General features: G+C 42.8%; 4 protein-coding genes across 4 annotated transcripts in view; 1 reads left to right on the forward strand and 3 right to left on the reverse strand.

Moving 5' to 3' along the window:
- Nucleotides 1-9,761, forward strand: part of LOC110059814 (uncharacterized) — a 55,249-nt gene extending 45,488 nt beyond the window's left edge. The window contains exon 13 of the mRNA XM_089277120.1: nt 8,814-9,761. Coding sequence (XP_089133246.1) covers nt 8,814-8,836 — 23 coding nt within the window. The 3' untranslated portion in view covers nt 8,837-9,761. The remainder of the gene's footprint in view (nt 1-8,813) is intronic.
- A 1,148-nt stretch (nt 9,762-10,909) lies between these two features.
- LOC149099645 (uncharacterized) overlaps nt 10,910-24,584 on the reverse strand; it is an 84,410-nt gene continuing 70,735 nt past the window's right edge. Inside the window, exon 3 of the mRNA XM_089277138.1 lies at nt 10,910-10,964. Coding sequence (XP_089133264.1) covers nt 10,958-10,964 — 7 coding nt within the window. The 3' untranslated portion in view covers nt 10,910-10,957. The remainder of the gene's footprint in view (nt 10,965-24,584) is intronic.
- LOC149099646 (uncharacterized) lies at nt 15,627-17,920 on the reverse strand. The gene is made up of 2 exons (XM_089277139.1): nt 17,300-17,920; nt 15,627-16,532 (listed from the first exon to the last, which is right to left on the reverse strand). The coding sequence occupies exons 1-2, from the start codon at nt 17,444-17,446 to the stop codon at nt 15,627-15,629; spliced, it is 1,053 nt and encodes a 350-aa protein (XP_089133265.1). The 5' UTR covers nt 17,447-17,920.
- LOC149099647 (N(6)-adenosine-methyltransferase MT-A70-like protein) lies at nt 18,526-20,270 on the reverse strand. The gene is made up of 3 exons (XM_089277145.1): nt 20,189-20,270; nt 19,888-19,924; nt 18,526-18,919 (listed from the first exon to the last, which is right to left on the reverse strand). Exons 1-3 carry the CDS (start codon nt 20,232-20,234, stop codon nt 18,802-18,804), a joined length of 201 nt encoding a protein of 66 aa, XP_089133271.1. The 5' UTR covers nt 20,235-20,270; the 3' UTR covers nt 18,526-18,801.

Genomic DNA, 24,584 nt, shown 5'->3' on the forward strand with positions numbered 1-24,584 from the left:
AGCACGAGCGCTGCCACATTTTCACGGAAAGGCTTCGCGATGCTGGGGAGCGGCTGAGTCAGCACCCACACGCTGATTTTCGTGTGGCGGGCAGAAAAGCCAAGTTTTACAAGCTCGCTCGTACGCCCCTTTCACGTCTTTAGAGGCCGCGCAATCATGAAGAACAATGTGCGTGTTGGCGCCTTCAAAAACCCAGCTCGCCAATTTCAACCATAGTACTACTTCGTGCTGCTCGCAGATGATAACAAACAGCCGCGGATCTCTCTCAGCCAAGCGGTACAGGGTCTTGTTGTAAGCGAACGTCGGGCAGATGAGCACGATATAATCAAACCGGTCGCGAAAAGGGCCGCAGAGTTGGTTTATGAGAAACCGCGTTTTGCCTGAGTTAGTTGGCCCCACGATGAGCACGTTGAAGGGGGTATTACCGGGGTCCATTTTATTCAAAGTTCACATTTTCAAAACTGTACAGATTACAGCTGTCTGCCCATGATGTTGAACTGGGAGTCGGAGATCACGAAGACATGGGGCATCACGTTGCCCGAGCCGTTGGCGCTACGTTTGATTTCCAGCTGGACGCCGTCTGTGGTGTTCACAAGACGCGTGGCGCTGCCGTGCACTGTTTGGTCTGCCATGGAGCGCAGATCAATCAGAAGCCCAAACTTACTATCAGTGTAGAACTTTTACAGATTCATATTGTGACCGTCGGTAAGTTCCAAGAGATCATACTCACGGCTTGTAAACGAACTGCCATATCTTTAATTTCGCTACATCTGATACACAAGTCTTCCGTACCTTCCTTGCCTTAAGACTTCCGGTGTGTAGTTCAGAATTATCGCAATCTATGACGAAAGAACCGAGGCGAAAATAGTACATTTACAAACTGCCGAGGTTCGACCTTGTTCGGAACAGCAAAACTCATGTGCTTTTTTTGTCACGTGACCCTACATTGAGGGAAAACTGGCGCCTAGTGCGCAATACCGCTGTTCAACTCAATGCGGTAGCATTTACACATATGCTCAGTTTTATTTTTTTTTCTTTCACAAAGAAGCGGCTGGCCTCTTTTCACATGTCCTTGCCTTCGATGCCCTCGTTGTACAGCATGTTGGGCGAGCCGCTGATGGTAACACTGACTTTTGTCAGGTCCTGGAAGATGTATTTTTCCGAGTTCCTTGTGCTTGCGGTATATGACTCCACAAACAGAAGGAGGATGGCTTTCAATGACCTTCTTTGGGCGTTGACTTTGATGTTTAACATTGTGTCAGTGTCTTTTTTGAAAGTGACCACTTTTTCCCGCATCAAGTGGTCATAGGCAAACTCTTTCCCGCTGGTGTAAACGCTGTGCGCCTCTTCTGCGAGTGTCCCACTGCGGATCATTTCGTACTCGAGCTGGATGTCGGTCAGCTTGTATTTTAGCTTGGTCGGGTCCGAACCTTTGACCACCTGTGAAGCTGGGGCAAGCGTCACTTCAAATACGAGATCATTGGGCCTGGGGGTAGAAAGCGCCATGGTCAGTCAGCGTCTGATGGTCAAGCTTGATGCGATACTTGGTTCCGTAGATTTCGTTCCGCTTGTTTTCAGCGGCGACGCCCGAGGTTTTCTTGTCCCCCGCGCCTGAGCTTATCTTGCAGAAGTCTTCGCTCTGTATCCGCTCAGGCACCATGTTGTCACGCTTTTCCCCTGAAAGGAACAGGTCTTCGAACGTTTTGTAGATGTCGTATCCCACAGTGTCTTGCAAGATGGTGCCTGTAAACTTCACGATCAGCTTGTCGTCCAGCGCCCGCGTGACATTCTGAACAAGGAAGTTGTTGTCATGCCCCCCAGAGGAGTCGATGTCAAAGCGCAACGCCAGCGAGCCAGGCACCAGCACCTCGTTTTTATGCAGCTTGGGCACTAAAACATTCAGCATCTCGCCGGTGCTGGCTTCACCGCGGTCAAGGGTGATGCGCTTGACCGCGCGCGGGGCCTTCATGGCCCACAAGGTCTTTTCCGTGTATGTTGGGCGCAGGTCGTCTGGCAGAGATATCTTTTCTTCGAACATGGTATAAACACACCGACATTATTTTCTAATTTAAAAAAACATGATTGAAATATACTCGAGATGGCAGAAGGCGGTTTTGAAAACCCTGGTTTTGAAGGCCCCTGGGCCCATGACGATGACGACGATGACGATGACGAACAAGAGGTCAATACAACGCAGCCCTTTCAGCCGGGCGCGGCGTCCATCCCTTACCATCGTGGCGAAGGAATGGAAATACAAACGAGGCAACACGAGAAGACCGGGCTGCCCGATGCCTTTCCTCCTTCGTATGAAGAAACCCCTTTGTTAGGTGCGCAAGCTGAACGTGAACAATCGTGGGATGGTCTAACAAGGGTTTTTCCTGAGGCAAGCGCAACCGATCTGGAGACCTCTTACAGCAAGACCGGCCGACTACAAATTAAAATGTATGGTCTCGGCAAAAAAATCTATTACCTGTTCACCAAAGATAGCACAGGCAAAGAACGGCTGAACCCCTCACTTCCAAAAGAGATCAAAAACTCTCTTGGCCCGATGGCGCAAGAATAAGAATATAAGAATTGACGAACAAGCTTTAAAAGAGACCGAAAAAGAAATCAAAAAAGAAGAGGCACTCGTCGCAGAAAAAAAAGACACAAAAAAAGAACAAAAGCTGCTCGAAGTTATACAAAAAAGGAAGTGAACTCAAGCAGAGCGTAATGTCATTCATAAAGAACATGGCACCAGTATTGAAATCCAATCAGAAAATGACAGGCTGGCTCGACAAATAAAGAATTATAAAAAAGAGGCTGAAGGCGTCCAAAAAGAAGTAAAAGCGCTCGAAAGACAATTAAAAAAACAAGGAAAAAGCGAAGCAAAAGCAGAAAGACTCAGAGCAAGAATAGCGGCACAAAAAAGTGACAGAAATACGAAGGAAGAAAGACTAAACAGGAGAAAACCTTTAGATGACCTGAAAGAGGAAGAACGCGAGCTACAGCGTGGAAAAGAGCAACTCCAGGATATCCAAGCTGAAGACGCTTCGCCCTCCGACAAAGAAGCGGCAGAAGAAAGAGTTGTGGAAATAAACGAGGAGCTCGCGCGTTTGCAAACTCAGATTGAAGGGCGCGGCCTCTCTTGGAAAGAATCAAAGACATTTTCAAAAAATATGGCGTGAGAGTGACGGCTGTTCTTCTCGCCGCGGGAGTCACAATCGGGGCTGTCGTCGGCTCAGTTACTAAGGCTTTGAAAGCCACCCGCAAAGCTTTGGTGAACGGCCTCAAGGAAAAAGGCGCGAAGCTTGGTTATATGTTGCCCGGGCTGATCGGCCAGGTTGCGAGCTTTCTTTTCAAAACAGCGGGGCAAGTGGTCAGCTATCTCGCCGAGCACACCCTGGCTGCTGATTCTTGTCGCGGTGGCCTTTTTGTTTGAAAAATATATCAAAAAGCTTGATTTCTTGATTCAGCCGCTTTGTGAATCGGATTGGAAGGATGGCCATTTGGCGGGTTGATTTTTGATGGACCGCCTTCCATCGTTTTTAGCCCAGCTTTTTCTGTCCCTGGATTCACCTCATTGTTCGCTCCCAGTTTCATTCCAGCAACTGCCTGTTTAAGCTTGTTGTTGTAGCCCACCGTGCTTTCGGTGTTGATGATCATCCTCGCAAGCATCAGCCACGCCAGCGGCGCCACCGCTAGGTTGAGCCGGACTTTGGCTTCGTCCACCGCCAGCTGGTACCTTTGCACGCTCTGCGACAGGTTGGGCTGTCGTATTGCGTCTTCCATCAGGGTCAGGAACTCGGTCCGAGCTTCTTTCGCCCGACTGCCTTGACCCAAGATGCTGCTGCGCACGTTGACTTGCGCGCCCAAGATGCAGTAAACGAAGGCTTCGATCGACTGGTTTATGCGCGAAAGGCCCACCTGAGTCAGGCCCGCCACCGTTTTGGACGCGAACCAGTCGTACTGCGTGGCCGCGATGGGTTCGGGCTCGATGTGGCTAATGTTTGTGTCGCTGAACTTATGCCACTCGGGGAAATGCGCCCAGTCCGTCTTCTCCACCTCGCCGGTGTCGTTCATGTGCCGGTATATGTTCCCCAGGCCGTGGTTCATGCCGCGTTTGAAACGGAAATCGCTCGCGGGGTCGATCCCGAACTCGGTGCACAAGCGGTTGTACGCCGCCACGTCGTAAGGGTTGTCGAACTGGTTGAACGTCGGGTTACCGGCAGCGCGTTTTTGCTCTGGGTACCGCCCAGCTGCTACAGCACGCGCCGGACCGTGAAGTACACCGTGAACTGGTAAAAGGCTCGGACTTGCGCGGGCAGATTCACGCCGCTGTCGAAGATTTCGCGCGAGACCCCGCACGCCTGCGTCGCGCAGAAGACCGCGAAGTTCAGTTGCTGCGGCCAGTATTTCATTTTCGGACCGTCGAACCATTCCTTGGACTCTTTTTCTGCCGTGATTAATGTCTCGGTTAGACAAGTTTCAGTTAGTCACGCTTTGGCAAGGTTTCTTGGCACCGGGCAGACAATAAATCAGCCTGTTAATGGATTAAGTGAAATTGTTTATTCTTATTCTTATGTAAAAAAGCTAAACATCCCAAGCATATATTTTATTCATTGCCATCTGATCGACAAAAATAAAAACTTTTTAAACGGGAAGAGATCAGATGTTTTGGCTAGATTTGATACAAAAGGCCGTCCTTATGAAAAAATCAACTATAGTTCGCCTCCTACACTTACATACGTACATGTATTTCATATTTTATTTACTATATAAGTAATCGTAGTTAGGTGTCCCCAATTAGTATACATTGTATGCTAGCGACTTTGACACGTTAATAAAGTTCTTATCTTATCTTATCTTATCCTCACGAGGTTTTGCGTGACTGCTCCACAGACGCCCATATAAATAGTATAACTGTCAGCGTCAAAGATGAAAATGGCGAGCTCCTTGATTTCAAAGGCTTGCCTCTGCAATTTGAATCAGAAATTAATTAACGCTTTTATACCATGTCGTCTGCGAACGTTCTACCGTCTGCTCCTCCTGAAAGCTCTCCGGAGCCTCTCTATCCCATACTGACGGAACCAGCTGAAAATTTCCGTTTGCAAAAGATCGACGAGATAGCCAACTTTTTGGGCCAAGAGGTCGGCTGCTACCGCCTCGTTGCGAAAAAATACAAACGGGCAAAAATATTCGTTAATTGGAGTGCTGCGGGCTCCAGTGTTCTCTCAGCAGCGTTTTCAAGCGCGAGCTTTGGTTCGGCTCTGTCTGTGATTGGCCTCCCGGCCACAATTCCATTAGGCGGCGTTGGCGGCTGTTTCGCTGTCGTTTCTTCAGGGCTGATTATCGCCAGCAGAAAACTTGAGGCAAAAATCAAAAAGCATCATGAGATTACCACGCTCGCCGTCGCCAAACGTGACACAATCAGCAGACTATTATCCAAAGCTTGAAATAACAACACCGTGTCTGCCCACGAGTTTGACATCATTCTTTCCGAGTTTCAGCAGTACAACTTCATGAAAGAACAAGTCCGAGCCATGCTGATTCGCCAACCGTCAAGATGAAAGCTTGTTGATGTTGACAAACTGGAGAAAGATATCCGCGGCAAAGTTGAAGCCGAATTAAGAAAAAAAATAATAACCGACCTTACCGCCGCTTCGAATTGACATTTGAAAACACAACGTTTCATTTGCATATTATCAAAACTTGCTGACACTGGTTTCAGCGATGATTGTCAGTTTCCACTTGATCGTGTTTCTCGTGAAAGAATATTTCACGCCTGAGTGGCAGAGAAACGTGCGTGATATAACACGCGAAGTTGTTGATTGCTTGCATGACGCGCTTCCGTTTGTTTAAAGTCTTCAGAGTACAGCTTCCGGTTGCGTATTCCTCTGGGCTTCAGTTGAAGCCCTCAGGAATTTTCAAAGCCATCAGAAAAGTTGAAGCCAAGAGGAATTTTACAGGCACATTTCTCTTTTGCCCACAGTTTGTTAGAATACGGCATTTCTTCTCGGCCTGGTCAATAAAAATAACACTTTTCACCTTTTTTCGAGGAAAAATCGGGCACGAAACGCAGTAAAACAAAGAGCTTTCACTAGAGCGAAAAAATTGAACAGCTGATCAAGAGATTTTTCCTATTTCACACTTGATTGTGTTATTTTTAACGCACATGTAACCATACCTTTCTCGTGTCTTGAGTAACCTTCTCGAAAGCTTTAATTACTTTTTTTGTCTAGGCCAAAAAGCAGCCTCGTTATACCAATCACTATCCTCGCAGCCAAAAAACCCGCCCCAAAAGCAGCAAAACTTCTTAAAATTTTGTTAGAATCTTCGAGCTCTTCTAAGCGGACAGACATGTTTATGAGCTCTTCATCTACCTCGGCCCTCCTTTCGACGAACTCGCCTGTTAGTTGCTCGAGATTTGTTTGTTCGCCGTGGTCGGCCATCTTATATCCAGCCCTACGACGTGTTTAATTGGCTTAGGCACGCTTCGTCTTCAATTGGGTTACGATCTATGACAGACCCAGAAAGTCGCGTACGTAGGCCCGTCGTTGTTCGGGAAACATCCTGAAGTCAAGCACTAAGTCTGAGGTTTGGTTGATCCTTTCATGGCATATGGCTATTTCGATGTGTTCATAAAGCAGCTCAAGGTCACCTAGAACGTCTTTCAAGTTCGGGACGTTGGTAAACATCGCCATTAGCCGCAAGAAAATTCTTCCTGATAAAATTAATCTTTCTTTTCTTTGTCTATCGGAATATTGGGGGCCCAAATCAGCGCTTTTTTCGACCAGATCGTAAAGAACCGAGCTGACGATAGTGTGCGGGCCAATGAGAGCACTCTCAGAAGGAGAAAGCCTTGATTCGTCAAACACTCGTTTGACGTCTTTAGCCATATCTTCTACACATCGAAAAATCAAATCATGGACGGGGTCTGTTACGGGATGCATTTCTGTACACACCTACACGGCTATGGTTTTATACCAAGACATGCCCTTGTTCAATTGGGATTTCTTTCTGAGACAGAGACCGGAGGCGCCTCGCAAAACCGGAATAAGGGCTAGATCGAAGCGCTCCGGGCAGTATTACACACATGTATCGTGTATGTTTTGGGAACGGCCAAGTTTGGCCTTCTTATTTTGAGTCGAGCCGCGAGGTGAGACTCAAAATAAGGCTGAATTTGGTCTGTCCCAAAACATACACTATACATGTGTGTTCGTTCAGTATGTATGTTAACATGGTTGAGCTTTTTTGGTGCGTAACAAAACGCAACATTCCCATTTGGGATCTCGTGGCCACAAGTCTGGCTGTTTATTTTTATAAGAAGCATGAAGGGCCACGTTATCAAAGCATAGATACTTACCGTTTGGGAAAAACATCCACAGGGGCGCAGACAGAAATGGCAGATAAGTTTCCGGAGACTCCCTTCCAAAATGTCTTCTCCAGTTTCCAGTCTCGAGAGTCTCTCGTCAAAGGGTAAACAATAACTGGAAACAAATCAACAAAGCTAATCGCATTCTCTCTGAATTAGTTCGCTGATTTTGGAAAAACACGCCGCCGGCTCATCGAAACTGGTTTCTCTCGACAAATGGTTAGCACGCATACGAAAGGCGAGGGAGTACCCGCAAACCCAATATGACATATCTCAGCTATGAAGAACGTCAATATCTGTTCCCCTCGATTACAACCTAAGAAGTAATATTCTAGATGACAGAAACTTCCATTACCGGAAGCTGGAGATGATGTCACAAGCTATATAAAATCATTTGACTGAGCGGTTGAGATAAACGCGGGGATCGAAATGTTCAAGTGAAATATTTCTCCTTCGCTGCCACCTTTCGTCAGTAGGGGCTGGAAGATCAGTAATCCTGACTATATCATACTCTCGGCATCATGCTGTGAAATTGAAGCAGCATCAACATGATACTTTTTGAATCCACTCTATTTTCAACTCCTATAAGCAATAGACAAATAGCATCGACTTGCCAGCTAAGCACCTTCGAAAGAGCTTATAACATCATACGGTCCAACGTTGCCATGGCAAGTGATTTCAAGAGGTCTTTTAGTGAAGGACAACATTACCTGTTAACGATTACTCAGTTTCCCCAGATCAAAAGGCTCTTAAATTCACTTCGTCCACCCTAGTTAAACAAGTATTCCCAGCACATAGAGTCGCACTCAACTATCCAGATCTGGAGGAATGGTGCTATCTACGCCTGTTAACAGTTACGCAAATCATAGTTGAGGAAATCACCATCGAAAAGTCCATAACTGTCCATATCACCCCAACCCAAATAGCAAGATGGGAATCAGCGTAATTATCATAAAGGCCATCATTGCCAAAGCACAAAAAAGACTAGCTGATATACGGATAAACCCACGCTTCCCTGCAGTTATGTCTAATAACATCTCTAAGCAAACGAAAGCTTTGTCTGGGAATAACCTCTGGTATCAATTCTAAGGACTTAGTTATTTCCTGGTTATTCATCAACCTTAACTTGATAGGGGTAAGTTAACCGTTGTAGAGAGGTCAAGTTAGTAACGCTGATGTTTTAGTGTCAGCCCTTCGTCACTTTTGTCTGACGAGTGACTAACTGAACACTCGTAACGTCAGCTTCACTAACTCTCTACGGTGTTAATTTTCCTTTGCCAACTTCAAATTGATAAATAGGGAAGTCAATAATTGACTGCGATGTCCTGTTTGTATATTATTACATACATCTTACTCATCTTACTTACCGCATTGGTTGATTGGTTGATTTTAGTTATTGGCCCTCTGTACTAGCCTCGTCGTGTAATAATGGGGGTTATTTTATGTCATTGTCTTTCAGGTAGATGTTGTTCCCTGATGTGATAACAAAAGCCGCCTAAAATTCGACCAAGTGGAGCGTCACGCGAACGTTCCTCTACGAGATTGTAGTGAATAGTAAAAAATGACCATCGTTTTATTTGTGGAGAATCAGTGAAGAATTTTGCAAAGGATAATATTTCCCTGTACATTCCAGAAACTGACAGTGATTACTAACCATAAGTAGTAGAATTCTACTAGCACACTAATGCAAATGCTGCAATCTGATCATTGTTGGCTGAGTTACTCGTATACTATCAGCCATTAGAGTGCAGTAGCTGTCGGTCGTCCACGAAATGCGACGATTTCATCGTTTTCCCGAAGTTTTGGAAGAAAGTTTAGATGTAAATGGATAATTAAATCCATGAGAAGACTAAAAGAAGGACATACACGGATTCTTGACTTTAAAAACTTGAAATTATTGAAAAACAGTTGCGCGCGTATAAACAACTGCAAATTTACCAAGGACAATTCAATACGCGCGATTTTGTTAAAGCGTAAAGTTCAATAATGCGTCGAAAAAAATTTGGAAACCATTATTTGCGTTAATTTAAGTTAGAATTCTACTAAAACAATTAGATTATTCGCTCTCGATTTCTACGAGGTGATAGTTGATGAGGCCGAAGGCCGAATCAACTATCACCTCATAGAAATCGAGAGCGAATAATGTAATTGTTAATTGTGACCGACATAGCCTCGCAGTATGTATTGTAGAACCAAACAAAAAGTAAACTGCTTGATGTGAAACGTCCCCAGAGAAAACTGGGCTCCAATAGGGATCTTGTTGACAGGCTTACGTAACTGAGACCCTTGTGGAATTACCTTATGCTTGCATTACATTGGATAGACGTTTGTGTCGGAGCCTGGATGCACTAAAACAAGGTGAAATGTTACTCGTTTTAATAAAGGTTTTTGTATAACAAGTGTCAAATTTGTCGCCCGTTTATTGGCTTATTGTTGTGGAGGCGGATCCAGGGGAGGGGGTGAGGAGGTTACAAACCCCCCTTTGAATATCATCGTTTTGTTATTTGTTTGACTCATCATAAAACTAATAGAATAAAATTGTTTTATACATAGTTGTTTCACTTCGGTTCCACCAACTGCCTGATTGTCTTAGCGGGAAAAGATGATGAACCTTTCGCCATTGCATTATTTTTCGGTTTTCCGGTTGATAAAAAGGAAACTACAGATTTTATATCATGTCTTCACAAACCTTTTTCAAGTGTCAGGAATGCTGGAAATGGTGTTTTCGATGGTAAAATCGGAAAAACACTTTCCCTCTAACAGCTCTCGCCTGCGGCATTCTCCATCCACGCCGATGGCGTCGAAGTTATTAAGATTTACATTCAAGAATTCTTGTATCCGCCCGTACACGAGGAAAGAGAAGTCGCTGTACCGCCCTGATCTTGGATAAAATAAGCTCGTAGATAATAAAATACTAACGCGAAAACGCCTGATAGACTGAGAAAATCTCTTGCTAATTTGGAGACAGAAAATGTTAACAAGGTTAGGGAATTGTAGAAATATTTAAGCGGTTAAACTTGGTTCTGACGAAAAGATTTGTTTAGCGGGTTCGGAAAGTTCCTTCTCTGGCGCGAAGAGAACATCTTCATGGTCACAATAAGAGGTATAAACGTAAGCGAGAATGCTAGTTTATTTTGCTTAAAACTGCTTCTTTACCAGGGAATTCCTTTTAGTAATGACTAGGTAATACATGGGTGAGAAATACATGTACATATCATACAGTTTCACACCAAAAGAAGATAAAGAAAGGGTTCTATGAGTTAAGGAAAGGAATGATAAATAAGACAAGCGAGAAATAGACCATTTTACAGTTGTCTGCTCAGTGACCTGGCCTTTGTATGGCAGCGAAGCTAGAGTTGACCTTGTTTTGATACAGACCTCACTGCTTTTGTTGTGTAAAACAAGTTGTTCTGATGCTAACTAGGTGCATTTACATGACAAAAGCAGTGAGGTCTGTATCAAACAAGGTCAACTCTAGCCTCGCTGCCATACAAAGGCCAGGTCACTGAGCAGACAACTGTAAAATGGTCTATTGAATAAGAACTGAGCACTGGTGTAAACGGGAAAGCAGTCTGCACGACTAACACATGAGCTGATGTCGCCTCAATTCCTGCAAAATGAAAAGAAAAGAGTAGAACTGAATCTATCGATATTACGAACTATACAATACTTCAGTAAGTAAAGCCTAACCTGAGTAAAACACACAAGGGCGTGACAGGAACGCATAAGAATCGCCCCTCCTAACTGATTGTTTACGTCCTTTCAGTTCATCGTCAGACGACTCGCTTTCCTCAGTGATCGGCATTCCAACACCGCCGCTTTCAGACGTACTTCCCAAAGATGACGAATGCGAAAGTCATCTCACTGATCTTGTCCATCAACTGTCTAAATGCTCAGCTAGAGATCTAAAAGTAGCACATTTGAACATCTGCAGCTTAAGAAACAAGATCGACGAATTAAGATGCTTGCAGTTATTATGCAAATTTGAGGTGCTGGCAATAACTGAAAATCACCTGGACAAAACTGTGTTAGACACTGCCTCGAACATTGACGGGATGAAGCTATTACGACTCGATCGCAAAGGAGGAGGTTGTGCTTTGTATTTTGCAGAATATTTACATGCTATTCATCGCAAAGATTTGTTTACTGAGGGTCTTGAAACGATTTGGCTACAAGTCAAAACTTCTAGCACCCTGGCCCTATTCTCTGTCATCTACAGACCACCTGATGACAACGTTTTCTTCGAACGCATCATCACGCCACTTGAAAAAGCCTGGTTGAGATCTGAGAATATTTTTCTACTTGGCGACTTCAACTGTGACTTCTCTTTTCAAGGCTCTCCAGACAACATTCTGCACCGAAATACAATCAAACTGCGTTCTATCTTTGAGACGTTTAATATGCATAACATGATTCAGGAGGCCACAAGATCAACAATTTCATCATGCACCTTGTTAGATCTCTTTGTTACAAAAACAAAAGGTCTAATCAGTTCTACTGGTGTTTTCCCACTGGGAATATCTGATCACGATTTAATCTACGCAATCATTCGGCTCAAAAACAAAAGACCGCCGCCAAAATTCATCAAGACGAGGAACTTTAAAAGAATGGACATAGAGAAATTTAAACATGATTTTGAATGTACTCCATGTCACATCGCATCCATCTTCGAAGAGCCTGACGACCAGCTATGGGTTTGGGAACGACTATTCGACGATATTTCCAATGAACATGCTCCGTGGAAAGAGACAAGGGCAAGAAGCTTCTCCTCCCCATGGATAACTTGCGAAATTCGTCACAAAATGAACCGACGGTATAAACTGTTTAAGGCGGCAATTTCTAGCAAATGTCCAGAGCAGTGGTCTAATTACAAACGAGTCAGGAACGAAGTTACGTCTGATTTAAGGAAAGCTAAATCATCTTATTTTTCCGTCATTTTTAATGAAGTCAAGTCCTCGAGTGCATACTGGAATCTTCTTAAAAGGGCTACCAACCCCAAGGTCCGCAAAAACATTGGGCCTCTCAAAAAGGATGACGGCACCCTGGAATTTACGGACTCGGGAAAAGCAAACCTTATGAACTCCTGTTTTGCTACGATTGGCTTAAAGCTATCCAACACTTTACCCCCGCCTACAAGTTGTCGATACGGGAAAACTTGCGCAGACAAGGGCGAGACAGATAGTCCTCGACTCACAGATGCCTATGGTTCAAAGTCTTTAGTTGCGGACAAAATAAAGGCGCTAAAAACAAGAAAATCCACGGGTCCCGATAACATACCTCCAAAACGTCTGAAGCTAGCAGGCGATGCGATTGTCCCGTCACTCCTCAGCCTATTCCGACTCTCCCTTAACACCAGTAGGGTGTTCACTAGCTGGAAAACTGCGAGGCTTACTCCAGTATATAAAAAGGACGATGAAACCGATTGTTGCAATTACAGACCGATATCATTGCTAAGCGTCCCTAGCAAGATCCTTGAATCCGTAGTCAACGACACAATTGTAAGTCATGTATATAAAGCTAATAATCTGGTCACGGACAAACAATGGGCATACCGCGCAGGATTTTCGACAGAACTGCTACTAACACAACTTACCGAAACGTGGAGAAAAGTTGTAGACGCAGGCTTAGTGGTACCAGTTGCCTTTATAGATTTTAAAAAGGCATTCGACAGTGTGTCGCACACCATTCTCGAAATGAAGTTGGAAAGGGACTTTGGCATATCAGGACTACTCCTGGACTGGCTTAAAAGTTACTTAAAGGAAAGACAGCAATTTACAGCTGTTAATGGAGCAACTTCATAGATGATACCGATCTCTTTCGGAATTCCACAACGGTTTGTTTTGGGGCCAACACTTTTCACTCTTTTCACGAACGATCTTCCGTCCTCTGTGTCTTCCGGATCCGTCTATATGTTTGCCGACGACACAACGGTTTACTGCGTGAGTGACACGGCAGAAAAAAGTATTGCCCAGTTAAATTCTGCCCTCCGTGAATTAAACGAGTGGTGCCTCATTAACAGATGAACACCCCACCCAAGTAAAAGTGAGGCCATGCTAATCTCTAGACGAAATCTCCCGACTAATATTCCCCCGATCTTCATTGGAAACTCTACAATTGAATGGGTATCAAAATCACGATTACTGGGAATGACCGTTGATGAGAAACTGACCTGGACTCCGCATATGCTGGAACTCAAAAAATCATTTGCTAAAAAACTAGGATTGCTTAAGAACTCGAGATTTCTCCCTAGGAACGTTCGTCAGGATCTCTATTTTAAGGTCATTTTGCCCTCAGTGACCTATGGTCTTATACTATGGGATCTTGCTGCAACTCCGACTTATTTCAGTCCCTGGAAAGACTTCACTGCGGGGCTGCGAGGCTTACTTTTAACTTGCCGAAAGACATGGCTTCTGTTGATGTCCTACAACGGGCCCAATGGCCCACTCTGTCTATTTATTATAAATCAGCCTTTTTATCTGTTTTCATAAAGCTTTTCACGATAGGTTACCTGTCACATTAATCGATCTGATTTCTAAGAAACGGGCCACAAATTATTCAACCCAGACCTGCGCTTCTTTAATTGTTCCCCGCTTCAACACGCGTTACATGAAAGACTCTGTCGCGTTCAGAGGCTCAGTCCTGTGGAATGCAGTGACCAACAACTGTAGTGCCCTGACAAAAAATGTTCCATATCGTGACCTCAGGCTAAAGCTTAAATCTCTAGTTAATTTTAATGACTTCAGCTTTAAGATAACATCTGCATCCACTTGTAATTTTAGAAAAGATGACTTTCTATATACTTAAAAACTTATGCTAACAATCTCTTATTGTATATATCGCTGACTTAAGTTCAAACATTTTTTCTGTAAATACCCCTAGTTTTTTAGGTTGTAGTTACTTAGCGATTAGTTAATTGCAAACGACCCCACAAGCTCATATAGCTTTAATACTCATCGTTTTAAAATAAAGGTTAAAGGAACGTCCTCGTGTACTTTTATCAGAACAAAGTACACCTGCGTTGGAGTTATAAGTGCTAGTTTATGGAGACATTTCGCGTCCGAGGACTAAACGAACCCATGATTTTTGTTCTTAAAGTTACTACGCAATGTAACGAACTAACATGACGTCACCGTGGCATGACTGTTGTTCCAATAGTCCTATTAGTTTTGACCAAAAATCAGAATATCTTGGAGTATTTCAACAAAGATTTGCTTGAAACGGCAATCTGTTCTCGGGATTTCGGTCACTTTATAGTCACAGGAATCCTGGGAACATCTGCTGAACTACATGTACTAATGAAGCTGTTAGCCGAGAAAAGTCGAGGAAAGGGCCAATGACATTGAGTGGTGGTTTCCAACTCATCTGGATAATTTCCAAGTCTGATTATCATGTGATTGCTCCTTACAATATCAAGAAAATGTCAAGAAAATACGCGAGCACAATAAAGACAATCATCAACTAGGGAATGTCGTCTTGATGTAACACTAGATTCTCACCACTTGTATTAATAGGAATCTGTGGTAACGTGTTAGAAGAATTTATATTTCTAGGTTGGAGTGGAAAGAATGATTTACTGTTATTTGCGTTGCTGCAGCTCCTCAACGGCCTTGTTCTGTCTAAAGTATAGGTCGCTGCTAGTGTGCGCATGCTCGAAATACTAAAAACCCCATTTATTGCTCGGCTAGCTCTGGGAGTGGGCAAGATGAATCAGTTCCTGTTCTGTGATTGACTGCCCGAGCGGGCGAGATATACCTGCTGGATTGATTGCTAGGGATATCTCGCTGTGTGCGTTGAAAATGGTGTCATTTATGCCATGTAATAAAGCCTTCATTCAGCAAGCTTGTTCTGTCAAGAGGACTGAATATTGGCCTGGTACGTTTCAGACCATAAATACGCTAAAAGTACTCTCTCAATACACAGCTATCTTGACGTCCAGCTTGGTCAAAACGAAAAAACCCAGGGGTTCGAGGAAGGCTTATTCGAGTCTCTTTGAGGCTTGAAGGAATCAGAATTACCTAATAGTTTGAGAGGCTTCTCTTCATTCAAGTTGGAGTTGTTGGTTTTTTTTGTATTGGTAGAAAATGTCGAGCTTTCAGTGTCATACAAAGACAATTGCAAGATGACACTGAAGCATTAGTGATCACTCTAATCACTAGCCGGAGTTGTTTCAGGGCAGACCCAACTAACTAACTACTAGCCTTTTGTCAGTTGGGATTTTAACGTACGGCGAAGTATAGATTTATTTATTTTATCAATCTTAATTCTCTAAACCTTACCGAGATTTCCGTTGTCTCAGCGGCAACTTAAGAATCTTGAAGCCAATCTTAGACCATACCACTCTTCCTTTTGTCGGCTTGTTTTTGTTTCCTGCTTCTTTTTGAGCTGAATTGTCCAGCTGTTCAGGAAAAAACTTCTGACTGAAAGGACAGGAGGGGTCACCTTTCTCAATGTCGCTGAAAGAGCCTGGCTGTACTTGGGGTTCATTAAAGCTGTCTGAAGCACTGCTCCCCCCGGAAGAAGACGCTACTTGACTGTCTTTGGGAGTAACTTCATCTTTATCCGCCGCCAACAGTTTATTTAGCAACACCTCGTTTAGGTTTCCAGCATTTTCTTTGCTGCCTAGAGCTTGTTTCAATTTATCAAGCCTGTAGTGCAATTCCTCAGGCTGTAAATTCATGGCCTTTGCTAGCTCCTGAAACTGTTTTTGTACTGGAACAAGATGCTGCTCAATACTGGACAAATCCTCTTCCAGCTTCAGATAGTCTTCATAAAAGTTCTTGAAATTCTCCGTCACAGCAGCTGTTTCCTGCACGCTCTCCTCCAAGCGATTCTTAAGCTGGCATACTTCCTGCTTGCTCTCCAAGAGCGCTTTTTGTAATCCTTTTTTCTCGTTTTCGAAGACTGCCGCAGCTTTCTCCATTGCATTCTGCAGTTTAATTTTCTCCTTCTCGGCAGCGTGTTTGGTGTCTTTCAGTGTTAGATTTAACCGAAGTTGCTGCAGTTCAAGTTGTCGTTTCAGATCACTTATCTGCGCCACCATTTGCCGAATTTCTTTGTCTTTGACTGACAAATGTTCATTTCTTTGCTCGGCTATTTGTTCAGAATTCTCGATCTTCTTTGCCAGGCTTTTTTGTTTTGCGTAAAGAACACGTACATGGAGGCGAAGACTTACTAACATCTACGGAAACAACAAAGTCGACGTAATATAAGTTACGTGAAAATGTTACAACGCCAAAAGGAAAACATGAAGATTCTAATTAAAGTCAGTCTACAAAGTGCAAGCGAATATTTCTTTCAGGTTTCTTTAAACGCAAGAATCCAAACTAGCGTTGTGTGCAAAAAGCTACAACCGAGAAACAAATGTTCTTTTTTTATTCTTTTTGTAAAAAGAAAAAAGCCTTGGTTAATTTAAATGAGAAATTAACACCATCCAGAGAAATGGCGTTAATTTTTCATTTAAATGATCGCAAGAATAGCACGTTTTGGTTTAACGGGAGTTCATCACTGATTCCTGCAGAGTAGACCTAGAGGGCTGGTTATATTTCCCATTTTATTCCGACCATGATTGTAGATCATTGTAGATTTCGCTGCTTGTCAATGCGCACAACCAACTTTTCACAAAGGTGAAAAGTAGTAAAAAGCAACGGATCGTCGATTGTGGTTAGCGACTGAATGGCAAAAATGAGGAAATAATTCATAGTTGTAAGTATCCCACGTCATCACACAGAACTACTTCAGCCTTCAAACTTTGCTGCACATTATCAAACATAGCGTGCCGCTTGTGATCAACTGAGTTCACTTAATTAAGAGACTTATTCTTTATATGCAATGTTACCTTAACCGTTTATGATACCCTGGTCCTCGCTGTCATTCTTGGTTACTTCGCTAGCAAAGGGTAAAATTTCCGACTTTATTTTGCATTTCAACCCATCTGTGTTTACTAACCTGTCCCATTTCTGCTATGTCCGGTTCTAGGTGACTTTTCTTCCCGTAAAGCAATGCGGTCAGGCACTCCGGTTCCGCAGGGTACCCATGTAAATATTGCAGGAATTCTCTTTCTGCTGTAGTTTTCTCGATATCCATGATATTCATGTTAGCAGAGCTCCGTAAACTGCGAAGAATAAACTCTGCGCACGAGTAATAAGCAACACGCTATTGACGTCACAATGCCTAGTAATTGTTAACTAACAAGATGCAAGCGCGCGAGGATGTTTTCACACACGCGCGTGCGCGTCGCACTGCTGCATGGTAAGATCGATTCCATTACCAGCAGGGAAAGTCGACAAAAGAGGGAAAAGAGTATCTTGACAAAGTTCCACTCAGGTATAGTTCTTGCATAAAAATTGGATTTGTAGTATTGCTCGCACGGGTTAAATGTGTGAATTTTTTGGGATAGTACTTTCTAGTTATTCTTTTCTTGGGTTGATCTTGCCATTGACAGCTCATGGTGAATCTGGCTTCCTTTCGACGCGGTTCCAATGAAGTCTACTGTAGTTCGTTCAGATCACGGGCCACAGACCCCAGTGATCAATGATATCAACGTTTAACAAAACGAGCGAATCATCTTTGCACACGTTCCATGCCAGTGATTTACTTTCGAGTAAGTGGATCCCACACACTGCTCGCATATTCAAGATGGGGTCTTACTAATGACTGACAGGTGTCTTTCTTAATCCCTAGAGTACAACGACACAACGGTTCATTGGCCGAGAGCCAACCACGTGACCTGCAAGTAACTGCCTACAAACAATGGTCTGCTCATGCGTAGTACCGTCTAAATGTGTTTTGCTGCAAATAATATTCTGCTCATGCGTAATTGTAACCATGATCTCTCGTAAAAAAAGCTCTTTTGAGTTGTCAGAGGGTGATTTAAGGAAGAAAACAAACTTGGTGATCGAATAATAAAACAATTATTGAACTCGGTTATCGCAAAATATCGTTATTTGTCAGTATCTCGCAGGTCAATTATTTGCCTCGGCCTTCGGCTTCGAGAAATAATTGATCTGCTCCCCACTGACAAATCACAATGGTTCGTTCAACCTCGTCCATAGTTGTTAATTATTCTGAACGTGGAAGCACAGTAAGCACTGTTTAGAAACAAGGGAATGAAAGAGCACAAGTCGGTTAGGTTGCATATTGTTACTGCTAAATAAAGATTAACAATTCAAAAATGTTCAAAACAAAGCATCATCTCTTGTTTATTGAGAGCGTTAAAAGGCAGCCCAGGGTAGAAAAACTTGGTCCCGTGTATCGTTTGTTCTTCTGCTGCCAGGAGAAACCTTGCCATGCCCTCGTAAGCTTTAGTGGTTTGTAATCTAAAATACTCCAAGAAAATCAAGCCGTTTTACTTTTGGAGTTGACATTCACAGCTTGTTTTGGTGGACATGGATTTTGTTTAGCAGAACCTGCTTCTGGTCTGTCGTTGAAGAGTAAGCATCACCAGTGTGCTACGCTTTAGTGGTGGGTGGTTTAAGTACATTTCCGTCCGGGTAACGTTTTTTGAAGCGCGTTGTCACATCTGGATCTAAAAGTCGAACGCCATCCAATTGATTTCCCAGAGTTATCCTGTTGAAAGAAAACAAACACCCAATTATACGCGAGACTGTCAACAACAATAACAACTACGATATTTGTAGCTAGTTTACCAGAGTAAGTTACTTCGCCTCAGTCACACTTATGAAGTCTGCATATGAGCCAAGTGGCTCGTCAGGCAGGAGCTTATCCCAGTTTATTATATGGAGAAGAGTGTTTTACTGGGAACTAAACCACTCGTAGATTCCATACGCCACTTTATCCGGGACCCGAGTGGCGTATTTTCCGTATGTCACCTTTGTGAGTGTCGTATCGTTCAATGAAGTCACGATTCCCGCCTTTTGCTTTTGTTGAATTGGTTTCTCCATATAATAAAAAGAACATTACACGTTGGCTCGAAGATATGAATTTTATATTCTCGTGGCAAGAACAATATCTCACGAGTGAGCGAAGCGAACGAGTGAGATATTGTTCTTGCCACTCGAACATAAAATTCATATCTTCTCGCCACCGTGTAATATCCTCTATGTATGTAGCATGAAGCAACTAGGAGTATTTCTATTCCTCCCTGGATGGGATGCTAGTCCATCGCAGGGTCACCCCCAGCATTAAATTCGCCGGTACCCATTTATACACCTGGGTGGAGAGAGGCGCTGTGAGAGTAAAGTGTCTTGGCCAAGAACACAACACAATGTCCCCGGCCAGGGCTCGACCCAGGACCACTCGATCCGGATACGAGCGCACTAGCCATGAGGCCACCGCGCCTGCCACACTTTTTAAGCGTAAACTTGTAAATTTCTCTGCACTGAGCTTCCAAAGGAGCAAAAACAAATAGAATACTCAAACGCTGACGGTGTGAAGGTGCCCAGGGATACCAATAAGACCTGAAAATGGCACTGGGCCTTGAATTTTGAGTACATACCGTCCTACAGACATACCATGCATGATGTTACGATCCAGTTTTTACTTTTTTTTTCAAGAACTATAAATAAACTACTTACCAGTTCGGTTGAACGTTGTGCTGTCTTCCAAACAGTTCTAGAAATTCACAAAAGTAAAAAGTAGAACATTGTCTACTTTACTACTTAACAGTGTTATTTCCGACACGTATTCCAAGTTCCTCGACCAATCGGTGCTCCAAAAATCGCACGTGATCTACTAGTAAGCGCTTGATTGGCCAAGAAACAGAGAAGCCAAGAGAAGAGAAGAAACAGAGAAGCCAAGCCAATAGTAGGTCTTTGTATTTTCTGATCTGAAGCTACGAACCGTTCATACACACATGTAAGGAAAAACTGCTCTCACCTATTTTCCTTGTGCCTGGTGCAAGCCTTTCAATCACTCCATACATTAGATTTCATCTGGTTTGTTACTCAGTATGCATATAATTTCACTTAAAATTTCAAAAACATCAGTAGCAAGCTGTACTAAAATTGTTTGTAGGAGTTTTTTTTTCAGATTCAAAGGATTTTGCCTCTTTTACTAGAAAATAACGAGAACTCTGTGTGGTTCTGATTTTGTTTCTCGGGATTAATAACTAAAGGAAGTGAATACGGCCCGCGTTTTTCGTCAGTTCTATTGCAATTTCTCTGGTGGGTGTGAAATTCAGTATGCGCAAAGCAATATCATAGAGAGAATAAGAGGAAGAAAAAAGCGAGCTTTAAGCTCGTTTTCATCTTTTTCCTCTTGTTCGTTTAGAGTTACTTAACTACACTAAGATGAGAATTTATGAACACGAACAAACCTCAGCGACTAGAACATCACAGTCCACACCTCTATTAAAATTCTTACAATCTCCTTTCACACCAACCTGAAGAACATGAAGTTTTAAGTCTGATGAACATTTGAACGAGCAGCAACACTAGAAAAAGTGGTACAAGACACGAACAAAAGCGTGTTAAAGTAAGAGAGCTGAGTGACAGTCTATGTGGAATTTCCACCGCTGTTAAAAAGAAATGTTTGGCTTCACCGATTGAAGGTGCTCATTAAACCAATACTTCCAACTTGCTTGTTCTTTCAAGAAAATGGAAAGGGATTAGAGTTTTGAAACCAAACAATGAACTCTGAATCGAAGGGATCACAGGGAAAAAACACATTTCCTAGATCATTCCAATATGACAAGAACTGACGTAAGCCAGAAGCATTATCTCACCAGACAATGTTCCTTCCCATGATTAAGCCAGTGCCCAGTCCCTCCCGTCCTTATCAGCCGTTGTAACTGGTTTGTTTTAAAACAGATTAACTCATCACACCGCGCGTAAATGTTAAAGAAAACACATCAACAATGTCAGAGAGAACATCTTCAACGAGACATTTTACTGTTTAATGTTTGCATCTACGCTTCTCTTAAGGAACATTTTACGGTAACAATGACAACTGTGAAGTTCTTTGAGCAGCGTTTGGCCAAAACTTTTCCTGGCGTGCAGAGAGGGAAGAGTAAGAATTCTTCACAAAACTTCAACAAGCTTCTGGGATTACTTATGAATGAGCCAGTCGTTTTGACGTTATTGAGGTTAAGGGCAACGTGGCAAAGACATGGTCTCTTTCGCACAGCATTTACATTACTATTAACGTGAGCACTAAGTTGAGTTCAGTAGCTGCCAAGAACAACCAGCGGAGAAAACAACATAAGACTATTTAGGCCCAAGAGTTAAAAACTTCTAAATCTTTAGCTCGCTATGTGAGGGGAGAAGTTGCCGATATTCGTAACCATAAAAAAAGCCAAACAGTTAGAAGTTAAGTGTAAGTCCAATAACCATGGTAACCACCTGTCTATCTCATTATCGTACAACGCTTTGTAGTGAGAACTACCTAAAGTTGTAATTAGTTAATATTTACGAGCAGAATAACTGACTTGCCTATGATGGAATAGCCTAAAACAACAATGAGCTCATTGGCAGCCAATAGCAGTTAGGATCACTAAACGAATTATTAGATCATTCGTTTAGCGCCTAGCATATATACAGGTGTTTTTTAATTGTTCTTCGATTACGCACCCGGTGGTGGGACCCCAGATACCACTATCCCACGTTGGTTATGTTTTTGGTGACATTCATGGATTAAAACGATATCGTTGGACCTAAGTTCTGAGTGCTGTTGATGTCTCTGAAGATAATTCCTTGTAACACATTCCGGTACTGATCCCCGCAGCCAGAGACTTTCCACAGGTTTCTACAGAAGTGCTTTCCCAGGCCAAAAACCTATAATCACAAAAGTAAACACCTTACGGTACCTAAATAAGAAAGAAGAGAAATTTTTTCGTTCCATCGATCTATAGTACTGTGTGAAACGTTGTATGAAATAAAATACGGCTTTTTATTGTATTCCAATGGTAATCTTCACAGGGCCGCTACTTTCGGGTAAGCCGTTATTTTCGGCGGAGCGGTTACTTTCGGGATTCGATAAGAGAGTGAATCAAAGTGGCTGTAAGCCACTAAATTTGGAAAATAAATTATGAAAGGGTGTTATGAGGCATCGCTCATTAAGGAACTACTTGTGATGTAAGGGCAGTCTAGCTTTCGAACAAGCCCATAAAGCCTTTTCCCATTTAGGGGTGTGTTGTGATATTTGCAAAATGAAAAAGGTCAGCGTTAAAAAACTGTTTGTTACTCAGGCCTCCCACACGATTTACATTACATGTATCTGTACATGTCTTCATTGTGCTGTATTTAAAAACTGCAAGCTCATTCTGTTTGGTCAAAAGTGAGGTATAGACTGAGCGAAACACTTGAGCCTGCGGTACGTAAATAAATAATTAATACTTTCATACTTTGGATAACTTATGTTCAAGTAGCGCAGTGTGCTAAGTGCTGGCTCTCCGTCCGGGACATTGGGAGTGTTCGGGACAATTCACAGAATATTTTCAACACGTAGTCGTAAAAACTCAAAGCTTTAATCGCGATGCTCGACGTAAAGACATCTCCACGGCTTGTCAACTTGATCTACGCCTACGGTGAAAAACTGAACAAGAAAAAACCTAAATTAACAACACATTCGGACAAATGGAAACTGTGAAACCTATACTTACATGTTTTGTGCGGTTTCGACGGGAAAAGTACAAAACTGTACAAAAAACAACACTGTGAGAGCAATCCGCACGACACGAAACTCTTTCAAAGACAAACCATGTGCGACTGAGTCACGTGATTCAACACAGTCCGACCAGCTGTGCACAGTTCGACCCTAAACGAGTGTCAGCTTATAACAGACCTAGATCAATTTCAGTTTATCAGGTTCGGCCTCAACAGGGAGTTGAAATCCTATTGGTGACTAGGGATTATTTTTCCATTTTTTCTTCGTTGTTTTTTCTTTTTCTGCCGAGAAACCATTTACCGAAAGGTAGCGTTTGTCTTTCCGTTTCTTGTGTTAAAAAAATCGTCTGGAGCCTTTAATCATTCGTTTATATCGATTGCTTTCGAACTCACGAGATCACGTAGGTTTGTGAAGGAAAAACCACGAAGACTTTCCCTGAATCGAATCGCTAAGCAAGAACCATAAGTGTTTTCCTTACAACGAAAAAATCGTTATACTTTCTACCTCTCGAAAATAACTAACTTGACATGCTGCAAGCGACTGTAAAACGGCCTTAGACGGCTGATGTTCGACAGCTGGGGGGAACTCTCCTATATGAAAAGGTCGGGGACGCTCGCCGTCTCGGGTACAAATCCAAGATTCTGGTCTGATTTGGGGTGTTGATGACGACGTCACCATTTTTAGCTGTCAAAGTATCGTTTAGGGTGCACTCGAGGAAATAATAATAAAAGAAACGCTCTCATTTAATTACTGTTTTCAGGCTTGATTTCCGCTGATCTCTCGAGTACGCGAGTCGGGTCTACAAGTGCGCGCGGGATCCTTTCTTGAACAGTGGCTAGTGATCGAACCTACCCCGTTTTAAGTGGTATCTTTTAGGGGTCTAATGAAGCTCAAGGAACGTCCACATTAGACTCCCTTAGGAGTTAAATTCAGATTTTCCGACGAGCATCCCTTGCCTTTTCATACGGGAGTTTCCCCCCGGGTTTGCAAATGTTTAACGGGAAAAGAAGCAGGGAAGGAGTGAAGGAGTGATGGAGTGAAATCGTTCCACCACTACAACTTGAAAAATAACAAATATTTCCAAGTTAAAAATTAACGTTACTTTCGGGGAGCCGTAATTTTCGGGGGGGGGGGGCGTTACTATCGGAATTCTACGGTATCGAAATTGTTCTATTTCGGCAACAGTTGGGCTAATTTACCTTTAGAAGTGAGTCGGGCATGACAAACAGGTAATTGTTTTTAAATATTTTAGTCTTTTGTTCAAATACCGCTAAACAGTTTTTCACGTTCAAGTTCAAGTGGAAAGTAAATTGCAGCAGATCTTTGATCGATATCACTTCAGGTCCATTTTCTGAAAGAATTCTTAGTGAAATTCCAGAACTGTACACTAAATAATTTAAAAAGATGACAAATATACGAAATACTAACGTAACATGTCCTATCCGACAGAATCGTTCAGTCGCTCCTGAGGAATTGGCGAGAACACGTCCCATAATACAATTGAGTCTATAATTTTGTGCATTGAAAATTTGTAAATACACATACAATTATATGTTTTTAATTAACATAAACCGTATAAAATTCTTCCCTTCTCTTTACGTTCTAAACGGCAAAACTAGCTGAAAAGAAATAAAAACAGCACTGAGCGTATGTTAGATGCTACAAACAT

This window comes from Orbicella faveolata, unplaced genomic scaffold, assembly GCF_042242905.1.
Source record: "Orbicella faveolata isolate gen_17 unplaced genomic scaffold, um_ofav_v1 contig_46, whole genome shotgun sequence".
NCBI classification, from domain to species: Eukaryota; Metazoa; Cnidaria; class Anthozoa; order Scleractinia; family Merulinidae; genus Orbicella; species Orbicella faveolata.

What these genes read in the sequence shown, in the direction of transcription:
- LOC149099646 (XM_089277139.1), bottom strand. Translation starts at nt 17,446, where the DNA reads ATGAATATCATGGATATCGAGAAAACTACAGCAGAAAGAGAATTCCTG. An exon ending in ACATAGCAGAAATGGGACAG is followed by an intron (nt 16,533 to 17,299) that starts GTTAGTAAACAC and finishes TTGTTTCCGTAG; the next exon opens with ATGTTAGTAAGTCTTCGCCT.
- LOC149099647 (XM_089277145.1), bottom strand. Translation starts at nt 20,234, where the DNA reads ATGTATGGAGTGATTGAAAGGCTTGCACCAGGCACAAGGAAAATAG. An exon ending in ACCAGGCACAAGGAAAATAG is followed by an intron (nt 19,925 to 20,188) that starts GTGAGAGCAGTT and finishes GTGAATTTCTAG; the next exon opens with AACTGTTTGGAAGACAGCAC. An exon ending in CACAACGTTCAACCGAACTG is followed by an intron (nt 18,920 to 19,887) that starts GTAAGTAGTTTA and finishes TTCTTTCAACAG; the next exon opens with GATAACTCTGGGAAATCAAT.